Consider the following 17,543-nt stretch of genomic DNA (forward strand, 5'->3'; position numbering starts at 1 on the left):
ATTTAAATATAGTGAATACCGTAAACACCAGGAAAATAATAATGGTGACATAATCTCGATTTATGTCGTACGAAACTAATTTTCCGATACTAACTCTTTCCGAGCTAGATTTCGAAGTTTGGAATTTCGGAATTTTAAGCACTTGGTGAGTAATTTTGGAACTGACGCTATTCAGTGAGTCAGTTTATTTATTTTTTACGTTTTGAAGTGTTTTGGGAGTGTTTTCAAAAGTCAGTTATTTTCCGAAATCACATAGTTTGTCATCATATATGTGCTTTTACTACTGTTATAGTGGTTTTCGCATATCCCAACAACTCTCATTACAATCTCTATATTTTTAAGAACCATTTTTAAGCTTATCCTTCCGACTTTTACAAAGTTTTTATTTGTTATGTGTTTACCATAACAAAGAATGCCGGGGGAGATTAAGTTGGCTGTTTTTTTTATCTTTTTTTTTGTTTATATTTTCTTACTTCCAATAGCACTCTTGATTGTTGGTGCTGAGTCACTCCCAAAACCAGGCGGGACAGCAATAACAAAAACAGCAGCAATAACAACAACATCGCTGAAGGATGCATACCTTATCTGAATCTGAGATTATAAAGCGAATTTTAAATTGCATTGTGAAATATTCAGAAAGAATCCGTTACAATGTATCGCTGGTCTTATATTAGTTATCCCTCAATTTGGAAAATTCTCCTTGAAAACAAATTAACCAACGCTAGCAAATAATTAAAAGCAGTAGTTTTTGAACCAATTGTAAACAAATTGAAATAGAATTAAATAATTATTGGCATTTGAGGTCAGGTTTCATACTTGACTTAAAAATTTTTTGTCATCAAGCTGAAAAACTGCATTGAAGAAATGCCACCCGATCTCACGTATAAAACCCAATAACAAACAAATTATTTCTACCTTGCGCTTAAACCTCAATCATCAGACAAAGCCTCTTGACACCTCCAGAATAGAATTTTTTTATTTATTTTTTATTATTTTATTTGAAATTTTTCGGGTGATGTGAAGTGCGGTCATCAAGATGCTGGTGACTTGCAGATTGCAGCGAAGGTCGTGACATTGCATAGGCTTAATAGTGATGCAATTTTTCATATGAATGTATTTTTAATTTTACAAACCATTCTTCGGTTTTCAGCGATGTTTCGTTATTCCGGAGTATGTAAAATGAAAATTATATCTTTCCAATTTTTTATTATGGCGTCTCCGATGATCAATGTACAAGCAAAGTTTAAAAATCTTTGGCTTTGCAAAGAAAATGACATTAAACGAAAAATATAAATATTATTATCGTTTATTCGCGTAATCGCTTTTCCTTTGTTTTCATTAAACTAAGCAAAAGCAAAATTCAATACAATGAACGCAACTTCCTTGCATACTCGTATATATAAGATTCCATCTTTCTTATCAAATTACGGATGGCAGCATTTAGTATGCTCCTAATTATTCTCTAAGTATCGATCATTTTATTAATGGGATATTAATCCATATATTTCTGAAATGTGCGCATTCATGTGAATTCGTTGCTTTGCATAATCATTAATAACGATTATTCATTTAAACTTCAGCGAACATTCCATACGCCACATAATGAGTATACTGTCGTAAACAACTCCACAAATATGGTCATAGATGAACTTGCAAATCAACTGATGATGCTTCGTATATTAAAAAAACCAATGCCCAATAACCGATGACTTCCTCATATCATCTTCACTGCCGCCAACCAATCAGAGTCGAGGAGATTCTATGCTGATTCTATGTTCAGTTTGGCGGTTACTCACTTCCATGGGGCCCGGGTCTCTATATAAGGCGAAGCGACATTAATAATTTGCCAGTGTCGTTCTGGACGTCTCAAGAGGAGCATACATCGCTCCTTTCTTTTTGGACATTTGAAAAAATTATCACAACTATACAATTTTAAATATATGGTTTGGATTTTATCGATTTTTTCTAGTTGTCGGTACTTTGCTTGCACAAAATAGAATCGACGACCGAATTACGCTATGTTCAAGAAATTCTGAATTGTTTATAGGCAATAATTCATATTAAATGAAATAAAAATATAGCGAAAAATGTAGCGCCCCTTAGGCATTTCCTAACATTCATTTCGCACAAGATGCATCTTTCATAACTGCTCGTGAAATGTTTCCCTGATATTAATATTAATATATATCTTTAATTAATATAAAAGATATATTAATCAGTAGTAGATATTAACAACCTAAAATGTGAAAATTGGTCTGCAAGCTAATTCTGCGTACCTACATTTGCTACCCATTGGCTCATCATCTTAATAAGTAATTAAATACCTGAAAAAAAACGACCATCTGACTAGTAATTTTTTTTACCATTTGTCACTGCATGATATATTTGTTGAGTATTTAACTTTTTTCCAGTCATTTACAGGAGATTTAAATTAATTGACAAAAATGAAGTTGATAGTAACGCTCATGGCGCTCTTCGCTGTGATGGCGACAACGACTTGTGCCTACGACCTTCTCGCCGGATACGGAGTTAAAAAAGTACGGTAATAAAATTACATGCATTCTTTTCCTAAAATTTGCTGTAAGTTCTCATAATAATTTGCACATCTCTTATTCATATCAGATTTCGGCTCCAATTGTAGTATGTAATAGTTAAGTATTGTAAAATGATTTTGTAATTGTTCCGAGCAATACCATAGCCTGAAATAAAATAAATTTTATATTTCTTCACCAACATTATTAAAGATATCCTGATAGCTTTATATCGGCTTATTTTTTCTATTATATTCTTTGTTATTATTTTTCGTATTCTTCTCTTCTAATTATCGATATATTTTCCTTCAGATACTGGAGTCGTGCATCGGCAGTGACGTAGTGATGAAATATTACGAGCGTGAATACGCGGCCAAAGCTCGATGCATGAACACCCCCATGACGTCACCCAAATCTACCATAAATCTACGGCAACCCGCTGCCAGATTCCCCGGTTTGGTGGGTTCAGCCCTTGGTGGGGGGAGTAAAAATCCTGATCCCGCTTCCCCACTTACCCCTCAGAGAGCTGATTCTCCCCTCACCCTTAGAGGCTTCGATTGGGGAAATTTCTTCGTGAGTTGGGGAATTTTTTCATGAGTTGGGGAATTTTTTCGCTCTGGATTCGTTCGAAATTTGTGTTCGGTTGCCGTTATTATCATAGCCACTTGATGATAGTTTTTTCAGAAACCAGAGTAAATGTAAAATATGTTATGCTTTTCTACTATAAATTTCCAAAATATGAGTTAATTAGCATGAAGTAGGAGGATGTAATTGATAAGAGAATTTCTGCAAACAATGTAATTTGAGTGCTAGTCGTTCATAATCAGGTTATTTTGAAATTAAAACGTTCCTTTAAGGTTTCCTCCATCAAACTATTTTATTTAAGATAATGAACTAATAACTCCATATGTTTCTTCACTCCCCTAGCAACAAGCTGGGGTGTCGGCGGGTGTGAGGACCCAATTCATCCCCATCCCTGTGTACGTCCCCTCGGGGCATAGCATCAGAAGCGTGAGTTAATTAATTAAATTTAATTAGTAATTAAACTCACAATTCCTATTATTTTAGATATATTGAAAACAGTAACCAATAAAACCTTCATTATACTTTACACGAATTTATTCATGCTCTATATTAAGCGGGTTTGTTGTACGAACATTCATTCCAACGTAAAAATTATTTCATGAATGGCTTTAGCTCATATTTCACACGAAACAGTGTGAACAATTCGATTATATTATTCGAAAAATTAAATTTAAATTTATTTATTTTTAAATTAAAGAATAATTATTAAAATAATTATTCAATTATTATTCGAATACTAATTGAAGTTCTACTAAAATCAAAGCCACCCACGCCTTATGTCGAATTTTATCTAAATCAAAATTCTCAGAATTTGCTCAGGTGCAAAATTTCAACATTTTTACGCTCTAAAATTAAAATATATTTCAAAATATCTTATTATTCATGTATATTATTATCATATGGTTATCCTGACATATTTATGCATTGAAAAATGCGTATGAACGATACGAGTAGAAAAAGAGTACGTCATTATTTGGAAAGCTTTACCTAATATGCATATATTCTTAAATTAATTATCCATGATATTGTGTAAATGTATCATGATATTGTGTAAATGTATCCTGATATTGTGTAAATGTATCCTGATATTGTGTAAATGTATCCTGATATTGTGTAAATGTATCCTGATATTGTGTAAATGCTGTCTCTTATACACATCTAGATGTGTATAAGAGACAGGTCGAGACTTGCGTGGGCTTACATGGGCAAGGTTATGAGACCCATAAATGAATTGGGATTACATTTTATAGGAGAAAAAATTTACGGAGGCAGAACTACAAGGCAAGCGAATATCCAGTGCTGGGGAATAATGCGATCAGTCCTACGTTCCAGGAGAGTCATTCCGGGGTAAAAATGCGGGCAGCGTGCCGTTCCACGCGCATCAGTCCGATGTAAAAATGCGGGCAATGCGGCGTTCCACGCGCATCAGTCCAATGTAAAAATGCGGGCAATGCGGCGTTCCACGCGCATCAGTCCGGTGTAAAAATCCTGATAGTGCGGCGTTCCTTGTGCGTTTCTTGCAGGTTTGTGTTTACTCAGCTGCATATTGATGAAGAAGGGGTGCCCATATATAAGTCCTCGCTCGGCCCTTATATCTGCCGGTCCATATGCAGGGATGTTACTTTCACGACAACCATTGAGGGCTTTACGACCACAACCGAGCTGAGCCCCTAGCTTTTCATTTGACTTGTGAATGCAAATATTAGGTTGATGCATGTAACACTTAATTTTCATATGTGTCACTTCTAGAATCAATCTTAATCGTTAGATTTTTTTAACGATTCTATTACGCTACCTAAAACTCGACGTTTTTTCCGCTTGTTTCCGTTAGAAAATTTGAATTACCTGGGATGACCTCTGAAACACGTGTCCACGACGTCACGAACCCTGCTCATATGTNTGGTAGGGCCACGTGAGCGATGGTGAAACATTTTATTGCTAAATTTTTTAGTTAGATTACGTAAGTGATGGTTGATTCTTTTTATTGCATCATTTTTGCGAAGCTAACGCGGTATTTACTTCATTGAAAGGCTAACGCGGGAAATACTTCATTGAAAAGTTAATACTAAAATTTATTTATTAATGAATATTAATTCAAGTAGTAGTAATATAAATTAATATTAATTAAAATAATTAATATTTAATTCAAGTAGGCTAACAATTAATTTTTATTGAAAGGTGAATGCGGAAGGCGAGCTTCAGTTCTCGAAGCTGGACCAAGAAATCAGAGCGTTGAACCTGGACTCAGCCCTCAAGGAAGATTTACTTGAGTCTCTGCAAGAATGCCAACAAGTTGCGGTAATTACTTTCTGGGATTAATATATGAATTTTAACTTGTATAGAATGATAATAAAGTTAAAGAATCTAATTGAGTTTACGCAATTTTTCTAGACTGTTGACAGTTACAAAGTAATCACGGTAAATTTTAAAACAGATTATTAATACCTATATTGTTAAAGCTTTCTGCTTTTGTTTCGTAAGCCTTTACATACGTGTCAAAATTTATGATATAAATAAATTTCTATGTTTTCGAAAGAAACAAGTTGATATTCTCATAGATGATCACTTGATCATTGGTCTGTTAGCTTTGCATAATTTCTCTATTTAAGGGCAATTATTTTTAGTGTGGATGAAATTTATTATTTTATATATCAGTTATTTTTATCAGAATTCGTTTTATTTCATACTCATTGTTCATGTTACACATGAGGCAAAAACATCATATCATAATATTTAAGGACATTTATTTTTTTGTGGATGAAATTTGTTATATTATATATCAGTTATTTTTCTATCAGAATCCGTTTTATTTCATACTCATTGTTCATGTAACACATGAGGCAAAAACGCCCATCATTCCATGATTATTGATAACGAAATATGCCAAGATGAGTTACCCAACATCTCTTTTTAGCGCATTCTCTCATTTATGGACAAAATGCACTATTGTGCTCGCCATGTCCGTCTGTCTGTCCGTCTGTCTGTCTGTCCGTCCGAGACCTCAAGTTTTCGTCGACGAGAAAATGCGCTCTCTGTCACTCACTGCAGTGAGTACCGAGTTATATTTTTTTCAATTCTGCAGACATGCATCCCGACTTCATCAGTGCGTGCCCCTCTAACTCCATCCTTCATTCGGGCGAAGAGTTTCGAGAAATGCTTCCTGCGCATGAAATTGTACGCCTGCCTCAAAAAAGACCTCAGGACCAAGAGGGATAAATTTGACCTGGCAGGCTTAGGTGATTCTCTCCAAGGAGCCGACGACGATGAAAAAATGCTCGCCATTCTTTGGGCTTCTGCTGCTCTTGAGCCAAGCGACATGTTCTGAAGCCACGCGATCGGTGGGGTGAAAATAGACTCGGGGAACAATGGCTTCATTTATTCGTGGGGAAGTGACGATAAAAACGAAGATATCACTGGGTTGTTCCTGGGGATAAACCTTTCTCCGGGATTTGCTTTCGGAGAAGTTTATGGCGTACCTAAGTCTGGGAGTAATGAAGAAATTAGGTCCACAGTGGGGAAGTGATGATAAAAACGAAGATATCACTGGGTTGTTCCTGGGGATAAACCTTTCTCCGGGAATTGCTGTCGGAGAAGTTTATGGCGTATCTAAGTCTGGGAGTAATGTAGAAATTAGGTCCACTGAGACTACAATGTCCGCGCAATCTTCAGATTTAGAAGAAGGAAAAGTAAAAAAAATTACATCTACGAAAAGCTTTGTTTCCAATACTGATGTACATCAAAACTTGAAAACACAAGAAAATAAAGAAATAATTGATTTTATCCAATCCCTCCAACCCACCGATCATTCAAAGGAAACTAAAACCGACACGTCTCTGAGAGTGATGTACGAATCTGGATTATTTAATCTCAATTCGAACAAAACTGGATTAGAAGATATTCATTTTGATGCAAGGAAGAAGTGCTGTATTGAGGACCTCTGCCCTGAAGAATGCTATGAAGGATCAAAGCAAACCTACCATAATATTACAATATCACGAGGGTTAAATATGATCAAGTTTCTAATCAAAGGCAACATCGATGCGATAACCGGGACTGGCAGACTGGGCTCCTCGGTCAACAACACTTGGAATGATATCAATGATTTGACTAATTTCTTGTTCCATTTTCGTCCAAAAAGCATGACTCCGCATCTCGGAAATGAATCAAAAAGGGAACCCGTTGCGAATTTGACTGCAGTTAACAAACAACAACTGGTCCCTCTTTTGGGAATTCAATTTGAGAGCACCGTACCCCAGGAGAAATTGTCAAAAGGAGACCAAATGTTGGGAATAACTGACCAACATTTGTTGGGAAAATATGACACCGATACTTCCAGATCAAACTTGAACAATTCAGAAGTGGAAGCCATTAGGGAAATCTTTAATGATTTCATATCTTTCTTTGAAAGGCGGAGCAACCCAGACGAAGCAAAAAAGTTAAAGGAGAAACCGGCTTCCTCGGAACTTCTTGACATAGAAACTGAGTGGAAAAAGACACCGACTTCTTCAGACAACTTGGAACCTGCAAAAAGTTCTCAAGACAATTTTGCTGCAGAAAATTTCATCTCAATGAGTGGTGCAATTGAAAACATTCCCGTCACGGAAATTCCAATAATTGAAATCCAGGATGAAAGAATCGATTCCCAAAAAGATGAGGGAGTAACCGGAAGTTATTTTACAGTCACCATGTCGAACAATATTAGTGATTTCGAAAACACAAATACTCCAAAAACAGATGATGAAATTCTTGTACATGAAAATACTACAATCGGAAACCCCATGACTGTGTCCAGTTCCACCAGCCGACCAAACTCGGTTCTTCTGTATACAGAAATTAATTTAGTTAACACAGACGTCCATGGAATAGATTCCGAAATCAATTACGGAACTACAGAAGTTTTTGACGTTGCCACTGAAAACAATTACGATACCGAATTGAAACGGCTTCAAGAAACCACTGAAGTTGGAGTAACAGGGAAAATTTGAAATATCTTTTGCAGTTTCGGCGCTACAGATGAGATACCCACGCAAAAATATTACTTCATTGATAATGAAGATGAATGAAATGATAAATTCATTTTGTGTTTGTATCTGCATAATGAATTTAAACCTGTCCACGTACCGGGCCTGCACTTGATGATCGGAATATTTCGTAACAGGGAATTTAGTTAAATAATTATATCAATAATCGATATTATTGCATGAAGAGTTGTATAATGTGTTCAAATAACAGGCTCTGATCCTTATTCTGCTGTCATTAACGCAGAATGAATTTATTTGCTGGTAAATTAAATGTTCTTTTGGAAAATGTTTTCAAACCCTAAATGAAATATAGTCAGATTTTTTATTGCTTCTGTACCCACTACCACCAAAAATTATATTTATTGACTATATGTCACCCGGCACAGTTTATACGCAGTATCGAAATATGATGAGATGGATGAGTCATCTATTGAATATTGAAAAAGGAGCAAAACTGAATGCTAATACATTAAGATGATACTAATATAAATATAAAACATCGTCGCTTTATTTGATGTTTACGTTTATCGTAGCACTGTAAAAAAATTGAAGTCCAAGATACAAATGTAGCGACTCGATGATTGCAAATTGTTGCAAATTACGCGATAAATATTGCAGTTCGCAGCTTATAAGGGATACAAGTGAACGAATATAGTTTGTAGCATAGAACTTTTACAAGTGAACGATCATAGTTTGTAGCATAGAACTTTTACAAGTGAACGATTATAGTTTGTAGCATTGAACTGTTCCAAGTGAACGATTATAGTTTGTAGTATAGAACTGTTACAACTAAACGATTATAGTTTGTAGCATAGAACTTTTACAAGTGAACGATAATAGTTTGTAGCATAGAACTTTTACAATTAAACGATCATAGTTTGTAGCATAGAACTGTTACAAGTAAACGATTATAGTTTGTAGCATAGAACTGTCACAAGTGACGATCATAGTTTGTATAGCATAGAACTGTTACCAGTGAACGATCATAGTTTGTAGCATAGAACTGTTACAAGTGAACAATCTATTTTCCAATTGTGCACATGCGAACAATCGGTCCTGATAAAGGAGCTGCCTAACAACTTGCCTGTCGCCAGACAACAACAATGAAAGGCCCTTCATTTATCTATGCACATTGAGAGCGACTCAAGACAAAGCGATGTAACTGCAAAAGGAAGTGCGACGTCTTTGAAGCGAACAGAACGCAGTTTAATCCGCTAAAAATTGTAATTGAAATGCACATGTCAGTTGAAGATTATATCAACAGTGCTCGAGTTCGAGGGTAAAATTCTTGTTTCGAAAATTTTTATCTAGAAGTAAATTTAAAGCAAGCACACGTGTGATTAAGTAATTAATTCAAACAGAGCTATTTTGTACTTAACATATTGCAGACGAATGAGATATCGATGATTAAATGTAAAGTTCAAAAATAATGATATAAGTGAAGAAAACACAAAATATTCTGGATTTGATAACAAATTGGTGAGTATAAATAGAAACAACGAAGTTGTAATCATTAGTTGTGTATTAGTGCAGGTTCTAGTGAAATTCATAAGGAAAAGAATTCTGGCTGAAAGTAAACCTAAATAAATGGAGAGACGTATGTTGTGTACGTGAAGGATACAACAGGAATTTAATTTGCATTCACATGTTTTTCTAAATTTGGTAAGGAAAGGAAGATTTGTACTTAATATATCAACGACTCCTTAGGGTACATGTATGAATTTCGACTAGTCTCATTGCTTCAAAAAAGTTTATGAAGAATGATATATCAGATGGAGAATTGCGTATAAAAATATGTATATTATGACATAATTATTAATTATTGCTCTCCACTCAAGCTTGCCATATTGGAGGAGTAAATTCACGAATACTAATAATTGCTTGTAAAATGACTTCGCTAACAAGAAATATTCTGACTTTAATTACGCGACCTGAGATCAGGTGCCATTGAATATTAAAAATTATGTAGGATTTATGACTTTATTAAAGTGGCCAAGTGCAACAAAAGAGTTGAATTATGAATAATTCAATGAATTGATAATTCTGTGAATAATTGATAATTTAGGCGGCCTTGACCGTCAATCCATGTACCAGGATTCTAATTCAGCCATGACTTTGCAGATGATGGTTGCGTGTAGATTTTGTTAGGTATTAAAAAATTCTTTCTTTTTAGCGCATTTTCTCATTTATGGAAAAAATGCACTATTGTGCTCGCCATGTCCGTCTGTCTGTCTGTCTGTCCGTCCGTCCATCCGTGACCTCAAGTTTTCGTCGACGAGAAAATGCGCTCTCTGTCACTCACTGCAGTGAGTACTGAGTTATATTTTTTCAAGTAATTGTGGGAATTGGAATTTCATTGATGTAAATGCATACTTTTTTAATGCATGTATTAGGGTGAAAAGAACTCTACATACTACAATGGAAATAATAATCTTTTCCAGAATAGTAGAAATTTTTTCTCGATTTGATATACCTTTTCTATTCCTGCATCTTGGTCTCAGCTTCCCATGAACATGGAAATTCAGATTGGTAATAATTTAAATAAAAAGTCTTCGAGCAATAAACAAAATTAATCATCCCGGTAAATATTTGCGGCAGGTTTTCCTAACCGAACGAAAAATTCTCTTCGAAATCATTTGTCACGATGACTCTTCAGTTTGCGATGAAGTAAACAAAGATCCAAACAACATTTCATCATAAATCATCAAATTTGTATAAAAATTAAAAATTCACTTGACCTTCATTGTCAAAGTCACGAACAACATCCTGATACGACATTATTCAGTACCGTGGAATTTTATTTTCATCAACTATGAGTTTATTTTTAAGTGTTTCTTGACAAATCAAAAGCTTGGAATTATTTTATATCAGCCAATGAGATTTTCGCTGCTAAAATTTTGACGAATCATGAAGTGATTCACGTTCTATAGTGCTGGGATTCCGCGGTTTTCCCTTCAGAGGCAAATAAAAAGACGAAATAAAATCCACATTTCTAATGACTTCATCAAAATATATGTCAAAGATTTTTCTTTGCGTATGTACGCTACAACTGAAGGTTGTAATTTTGACCACGGCAGCTATGGGTAATGCTGTAGACCGAAGACTATAAAACGACTCGTGTAAACTTAGATGATGGCATTACTCAACTGACAAGCACAGAGCACGCATGTTTTCTTGTCGTTCAGGCGAGTAAATAGAATATTTAGTAAGAGAGATTATTAATGTTTCCATGATTTATTAGTGATTTTATACTTATTGTAATTGTTTTAGTTATTAGTTATTGAATAAGACAATATCAGCATTTCGCTGATTCTTTACCACCCTGCAACGTCGCCGATTTCAGCCAGAATTTTCACAACTAGTGGCGGGTTTGAACCACCAAACTGGCTACTCCAATCTTGCTGTTCTTAACCACATTGCCACCCCTAGCTTTAGTATATTTTAGTATTCGATTTTCTTTCTTTGTCTGATTTTTAGCATCAACGTGCCCTTATAACACACTTGCGAGTAAATATTTTTTCATGAAAATCATATATAAAAACTGATCTCAATTCCACAGAACAAAATGACCGACGGCAAATCTCTCCTTCTGGTGGTGGTGGTGACGGTGATGGTATGTATAGTGAGCAGCAACGAAGTTTCTACATACGATCAACTGCTCGAAACGTACGCTAGCCTCAAGGTAATTAGATACCAAGGATACTAATGATACTAAGGATACTAATGACACTAAGGATACTAAGGATACTAAGTATACTAAAGATTCTAAGGATACTAAGGATACTAATGATACTAAGGATACTATATATAAAGATCCTAAGGATACTTAGGATTCTAAGGGTACTAAGGATACTAAGGATACTAAGGATACTAAGGATACTAATGATACTCTGAGTTGCCATATTTTTTGCAGGTAAACATGGCATGTTTAACACCAGAGGCCGTGCAGCAATGGAAGAACAGAGTCTTCAAGAGTCTTGAATGGTGTGAAGAACTGACTCGAGAGACTCAGGAACAGACTCAGCTGTCTGACTCTGTATTCCTGATTCAACCAACTGACTGGAACAGGATATTCGTAAGGAAATTTACAAAATTTATGAATAATATCACGATTCTAATTTATTGTATTTGTTTCATAATATAATTTCGCGTGGATGTTCATTTACTTGTTGAGCGATAATTATGCCTTATTCCTAAATCAAAATTACAGATAACCATTGATATGATTACCTATTTAAATTTTTTATTTTATATGCATTTAATTATTTATATGTTTAATTTTCGAATTTATTCGGACTTGCAATATTTTCCAGGCACAGTTCTTCTCGGTTGCTTTCCGTCAGGTATGGGATATTAAATATTAACAGAATTCTTTACGAAAATATTACAAACACTTGTGAAAATTATTCTATATGCAATGGAGTACAAAAATAAAATATGAAGAAATCCATATAACAATTACACTACTAGTATTTTAAATATCATACAATGGCGTAAATGATTTAGTGAAATGTTTTTTCAATTACATTAATTTAGAGTTAATTCTATTAAGGACAGATAACATTTGTAACAGCGTTCACCAATAGATTTTATTAAGGCAATGTTTAACGTTATATTTACGACACAATTAATGGACTCCGTTTGTTTAAACTCATAATTTAACTGATGTTTGTTTAGCGCAAAATAAATAATTTCTTCAAATATTTTTTCAATTAAACTAATTTAGAGTTAATTCATTGAGGAACCCGTAACATTTGTTACAGCGTTTACCAAAAGATTTTATCAAGGCAAAATTTAACGTTATACTTACGACTAAATTAATGGACTGCGTTTATTTAAACTGAAAGCTATTGCATTGAAAACGATGAACAGATATATAATATGATTTATGATTGTGATTTATGAAAAATCACATTTTTTTCACATTTTAAGATAAGGTTACAGTTTTTATTTGTTGTTTCCGTATATCAGAAACGGGGAGCGGAGTTCACTGCCGAGAAAATCAAGAATTTGAAAAAGAAGCTTTTACATAAAATTGAAACCTTCCGTTGCTTCATGCGGAAAATGCGGATTGTAAGTAAACAATTGAAAATATAATTAATCAATTAATCTTAATTGAATATTAGTGCACGTCATTTGAATTACTGCAACCCAATCGATGTCAGAATAATCTTGATTTTGAATTAACTTATGTTTGTAAATGTTTGTCTTAATGATAAATGCTTAAAAAATGAAAAGATTAGTTGAATATTTCATAATATGGATGAATTCAAATTTTTCCATGGAGATGAGCAGGATTTGAAATTTTAATAGCTTCTGTAGCTAATTTTGAAAATTTTGTATTAATATTCTTACAGTTTGATAGCTTTAGAGCAGCTATATTATCTAATATTAAAGACGTTAGGCGTCTGAAATTGTTCATGTTACCTGACAATGAGGAAAATGATGCAAAAATAGTTTTAATTTATTTATAAAAATATTATACCCATTAAAGTAGTAATGAAAACACGTGGAATTAAATCAACTCCTTATTTACAGACCGACAACAACAACAACAACAAGGTTTCAGTGATTTATAAAAATTTAATATCCGTTAAAGTAGTAATGAATTATATCAACTCCTTGATTACAGACCGACAACAACAACAAGGTTTCAGTATCCTCTTACACCGAAAACTTCCGTAATATCGGCTTACCGTCCGCACTTTTCAACAGCATCGCCGACGGGATCCTCGAATGTAAACACTTCTCGGTGCGTATGAAGTGCTGAGACTGAAGAGAAAACAGTGTAAAAATATATGAATGTGTTGTATAAAATGTTTCAGTGAAAGAGTTAGTAATTGTTTACACTGGTTTCTCACCCAACATACCTGGTTTGGTATAGAAATAGAAGATTGCTTCCAAGCTGCTTATCAAAGGTAAAACATTTGTACTGTGGTAAATTGCAAAGAAAAGAGCTTTTAATCAAATTAGAAATTCATGTTCGAATTTATTGCCTCCTATCATCGACTGAATGGAGAAAAAAAAACAAATAAATAGCAACGATGACTTCGGAGTTTTAGAGTGAAATTTTAATTGTGGTGTTGAAGGTCTGGGCTGAACAGAGTCTTGGCAACGATGACTTCGGAGTTTTGGAATAAATATTTTAATTATTGTAATGTTGAATAAGGGTTCCTGAGGTGCGTCTGGCTACGAGACATACCCTCGGATGAGGGGAAAGTTGCCGCGCTGCTCTGGGCTGAACAAAGTCTCGGCAACGAAGAATTAGGAGTTTTAGAATATAATGTTTATTGTAATGTCGATGGAGGGCCATGGGGGTGACCGTTATATATAATAGGCGACTTCACATATATATTGGAAATCGGTGTCTGGAATAGAGATATAGCTTATGTGAAAGGACATGATGGCCGATATCAATAGCCAAAAAATGGATGGATTATCTGGACGGTTCTGCTTGAGCATTTATCGTTAAGAATAATCGAATATTAATTGAACGTACTATTATTACGATTTTTAAGAAATTATTATTATTTTAAACCACCATGAAATTAATTGGTATTAAAATTATTTTTTTACAGAAATTATTACTGAGAGCAAATATTTTTATCCATAGAATGTCATTCGATGACCCTATGAACGAATGTAGTAGTTATCAATAATAAATAGTGCTGTTTGGTAATGATATAGAGATACGTTGAAAATATAGCATATAGCATGATTGAAAATATAGCATGATCTGTGTGCAGTCAGTGGCATCTTCTTAATACTGGAATTACCAAGGATATTATTGTTTCAGGTTTAACTACTAGTCTTAAGTAGTACACAGGAATATTTTTCTTGTAAGCAGTTTTTCAAACGGGCATTTATATTAGAAATTATGGTCTCCATTGAAGGCATTACAACATTATTTTCTTTTCTTTTCACACATTTTATAAAATTGAATGGACATTTATTCGACTCATTTCTGATTGAACCCTGAAAAATAACCTAATATAATATTATTGGACAGAGAGGGTCAATTTAATTCAGAACTGAACAGTTAGGCTATAAAAGAAGTAGATTAAAGAAAAAATATTGCTTAAATTTAACAATAACTCATAATTTTCAAATAACAAACAAAACCTTAAATACCAAATCAAATTCCTAACAAAATATAAAACTGAGATTCATTCTAAATCTCGATTGGTATTCAATGGATCATATTAAATCTAAACGCGAGCTAACCTATTGGGGCCCTAATTTTGTTCTGTTGTAAAATGGAATAAATTTTCATCTCAATTTTTTCATCTCAAGACTACACGTGTCTTTGAAGTTGCTTTTTTGATGCTCTCGGCGACAGTGAATGTAGATTTTTCCGACAGATTTTTGCGAGTTCAATCACTTGAGAGGCCATCTTTGAGGATTTTGGAAAAACCTATAACGCGTTCAGTCTTTCAGTCTTTAGGGACTCGGTAAGACCTATAACAAGTTTAGTCTTAGGGGAAGTTTGGTAAGGCCTATAACAAGTTTAGTCTTAGGGGGAGTTAGGTAAGAAATATAACAAGTTTAGTCATTAGCGAGCAATAGGGAAGACCTATAACTAACATAGTCTTTAATGAGCAATACGGAAGACCTATAACAAAGATAGTCTTGAAGGAAGTATTGGGAAGACCTATAGCAAGAGTAGTCTTGAATGGGCATTAGGGAAAGCCTGTAACAAGTGCAGTCATGATGAATGAAAATTTATCAATGGAGCCCTCTAAAAAAGCCTCAGACCTGCTAACAATAGTGTAACGACTTTAATATTTGCTGTGCCCTTGTCGAGTTAATTGTTCATATTGTTCGAACTTACAGTACTATGATACTGTGCACTTCAGACTTGCATTGTACATGGTATAAAAATTAAAAGATATTGTGAGTCTTAAAACGATAGTGCTATGTACCTCAGGCCCATTTTGTCTCTTCAGAAGCATTTTTACAACATTGTAAGCATTGTAAGGTTTTTATCAGTATGGTGTCATGTACCAATGTAATATAGAGCTTTTTTGCTTCAGGCAATATCCATCACTTTTAAACAATATTGTAAACATCGATGTATAAGTTCACTCATGTTGGCACTTTTTTCAATATGTTGTTACAATTTTTTTACAATTGTAACAACACTTATGTTGTTACAATTTTTATGTAGTAACATGCAACAAGGGCTTTAATGTTGTCCCTCAAACGATGTTTCTTAAAACATTCGACATTCATGAGTGGCCAACATTTAAAATAATGTGTACATTTTATTTAATTACTCTGTACATTGTATTCAAAAAGTTCATACAGATATGAATAATTCAACAGCAACAATGTATTGTGAAGAAGCAAACCACATTATATAGACAAATGTTTAGAGACTTTCACAGTTTTCAGGTACATCTAAGGCCATATAAAATAACCATCCAAAGAATTGTACATGCATTAAAAGTTAAAACTTTCGAAACATTGTAGTAATAAGCGAGTCATAAACAACATGTCGTTAAATGTCATTTCCGTTAACGAATGCGTTTTGTTTATTTAGTATTTCCAATATTTTTTTAATATCATGCTGCGTGTATTGAAATGCACATCAGCAATATCGCAATGTTAAAATAATATCAAAGAGCGAATATCATCAACAGCAGGGAGTCGACAGCTATTGTTTGCAGTTTAAACAAGAATTTTTTTCCTGATACAAAAATATAATTCATCTGAAGGTTGCAAAGAAGCAACTATTGTCTGTTGGTTGTTACTACTACTGAATGTCGATTATACGTAAATTATATACAAATTTTAGATTCTGATTACTTATGTGTGTCTGCTGCTCTTCAACCAGCAACACTGTAATTTTCATGAAAAATACTAGTGTTTGGGCACTACTACTTACACTACAAGTGTTTGTTTAGGCACAACGACCAGCGTTTGTTGCTCTGAAGCCACCAACGTTTGATAGTCGCGTTCAATGCACAAGTGTTTGATTGTGGCGTATATGGCACCAGCGTTTGTTTGTTGCACGACAACCACCAGCGTTTGATGGTTAAACACTCACGCCAATCACTCGCCTCGTCGCACGCCTGACAAACACTGCGCTATTAATACCGTCCCTTGACGGCCGCGGTAGACAAACATCACTTAAGCACGTATCTGAATAATGCAGTAATTGATAATTGTTGTAATTACTGCAATTGAAAACTACTTTTTCCATTAAATCATCCGTAATGATGAGTTGTGTATAATTTATATTCCATATATTCTATAATATCGCCAGCCAATCATCTGCAGAAACATATAGAACGACATTCGCATTTTTATCCCGTTCATATTTTAGTTATTTCGTGTTATCACTGAAATCTTTTGTTACGGTGGATTTTATTTATAACATATCTCTTAATAACTCAATACCCAA

At 34.2% G+C, this 17,543-nt stretch overlaps 3 protein-coding genes across 5 annotated transcripts; all 3 read left to right on the top strand.

Moving 5' to 3' along the window:
* Positions 1-2,381: 2,381 nt before the first annotated feature.
* Positions 2,382-6,441, top strand: LOC108666451. The gene is made up of 5 exons (XM_018153328.2): positions 2,382-2,537; positions 2,844-3,104; positions 3,459-3,542; positions 5,295-5,414; positions 6,199-6,441. Exons 1-5 carry the CDS (start codon positions 2,445-2,447, stop codon positions 6,439-6,441), a joined length of 801 nt encoding a protein of 266 aa, XP_018008817.1. The 5' UTR covers positions 2,382-2,444.
* On the top strand, positions 5,296-8,423 carry LOC108666456. 3 transcript variants are annotated; one of them, XM_018153334.2, is made up of 3 exons: positions 5,296-5,414; positions 6,199-6,620; positions 6,751-8,423. In XM_018153334.2, the coding sequence occupies exon 3, from the start codon at positions 6,767-6,769 to the stop codon at positions 8,099-8,101; it is 1,335 nt and encodes a 444-aa protein (XP_018008823.1). In that variant the 5' UTR covers positions 5,296-5,414; positions 6,199-6,620; positions 6,751-6,766; the 3' UTR covers positions 8,102-8,423. The 3 variants fall into 3 exon arrangements, with proteins under 3 accessions (XP_018008823.1, XP_018008825.1, XP_018008824.1); XM_018153336.2 differs by lacking the exon at positions 5,296-5,414 and having other exon boundaries at positions 6,444-6,523; positions 6,654-8,423; XM_018153335.2 differs by lacking the exon at positions 5,296-5,414 and having other exon boundaries at positions 6,453-6,505; positions 6,636-8,423.
* Positions 8,424-11,286: 2,863 nt separating this feature from the next.
* Positions 11,287-14,277, top strand: LOC108666452. Its single transcript, XM_018153329.1, has 7 exons — positions 11,287-11,322; positions 11,697-11,819; positions 12,051-12,212; positions 12,451-12,480; positions 13,109-13,210; positions 13,770-13,889; positions 14,227-14,277. The coding sequence occupies exons 2-7, from the start codon at positions 11,703-11,705 to the stop codon at positions 14,275-14,277; spliced, it is 582 nt and encodes a 193-aa protein (XP_018008818.1). The 5' UTR covers positions 11,287-11,322; positions 11,697-11,702.
* Positions 14,278-17,543: the final 3,266 nt, after the last annotated feature.

The sequence above is a fragment of the Hyalella azteca genome, unplaced genomic scaffold (genome assembly GCF_000764305.2).
Source record: "Hyalella azteca isolate HAZT.00-mixed unplaced genomic scaffold, Hazt_2.0.2 contig13148, whole genome shotgun sequence".
In the NCBI taxonomy this organism is placed as follows: domain Eukaryota; kingdom Metazoa; phylum Arthropoda; class Malacostraca; order Amphipoda; family Hyalellidae; genus Hyalella; species Hyalella azteca.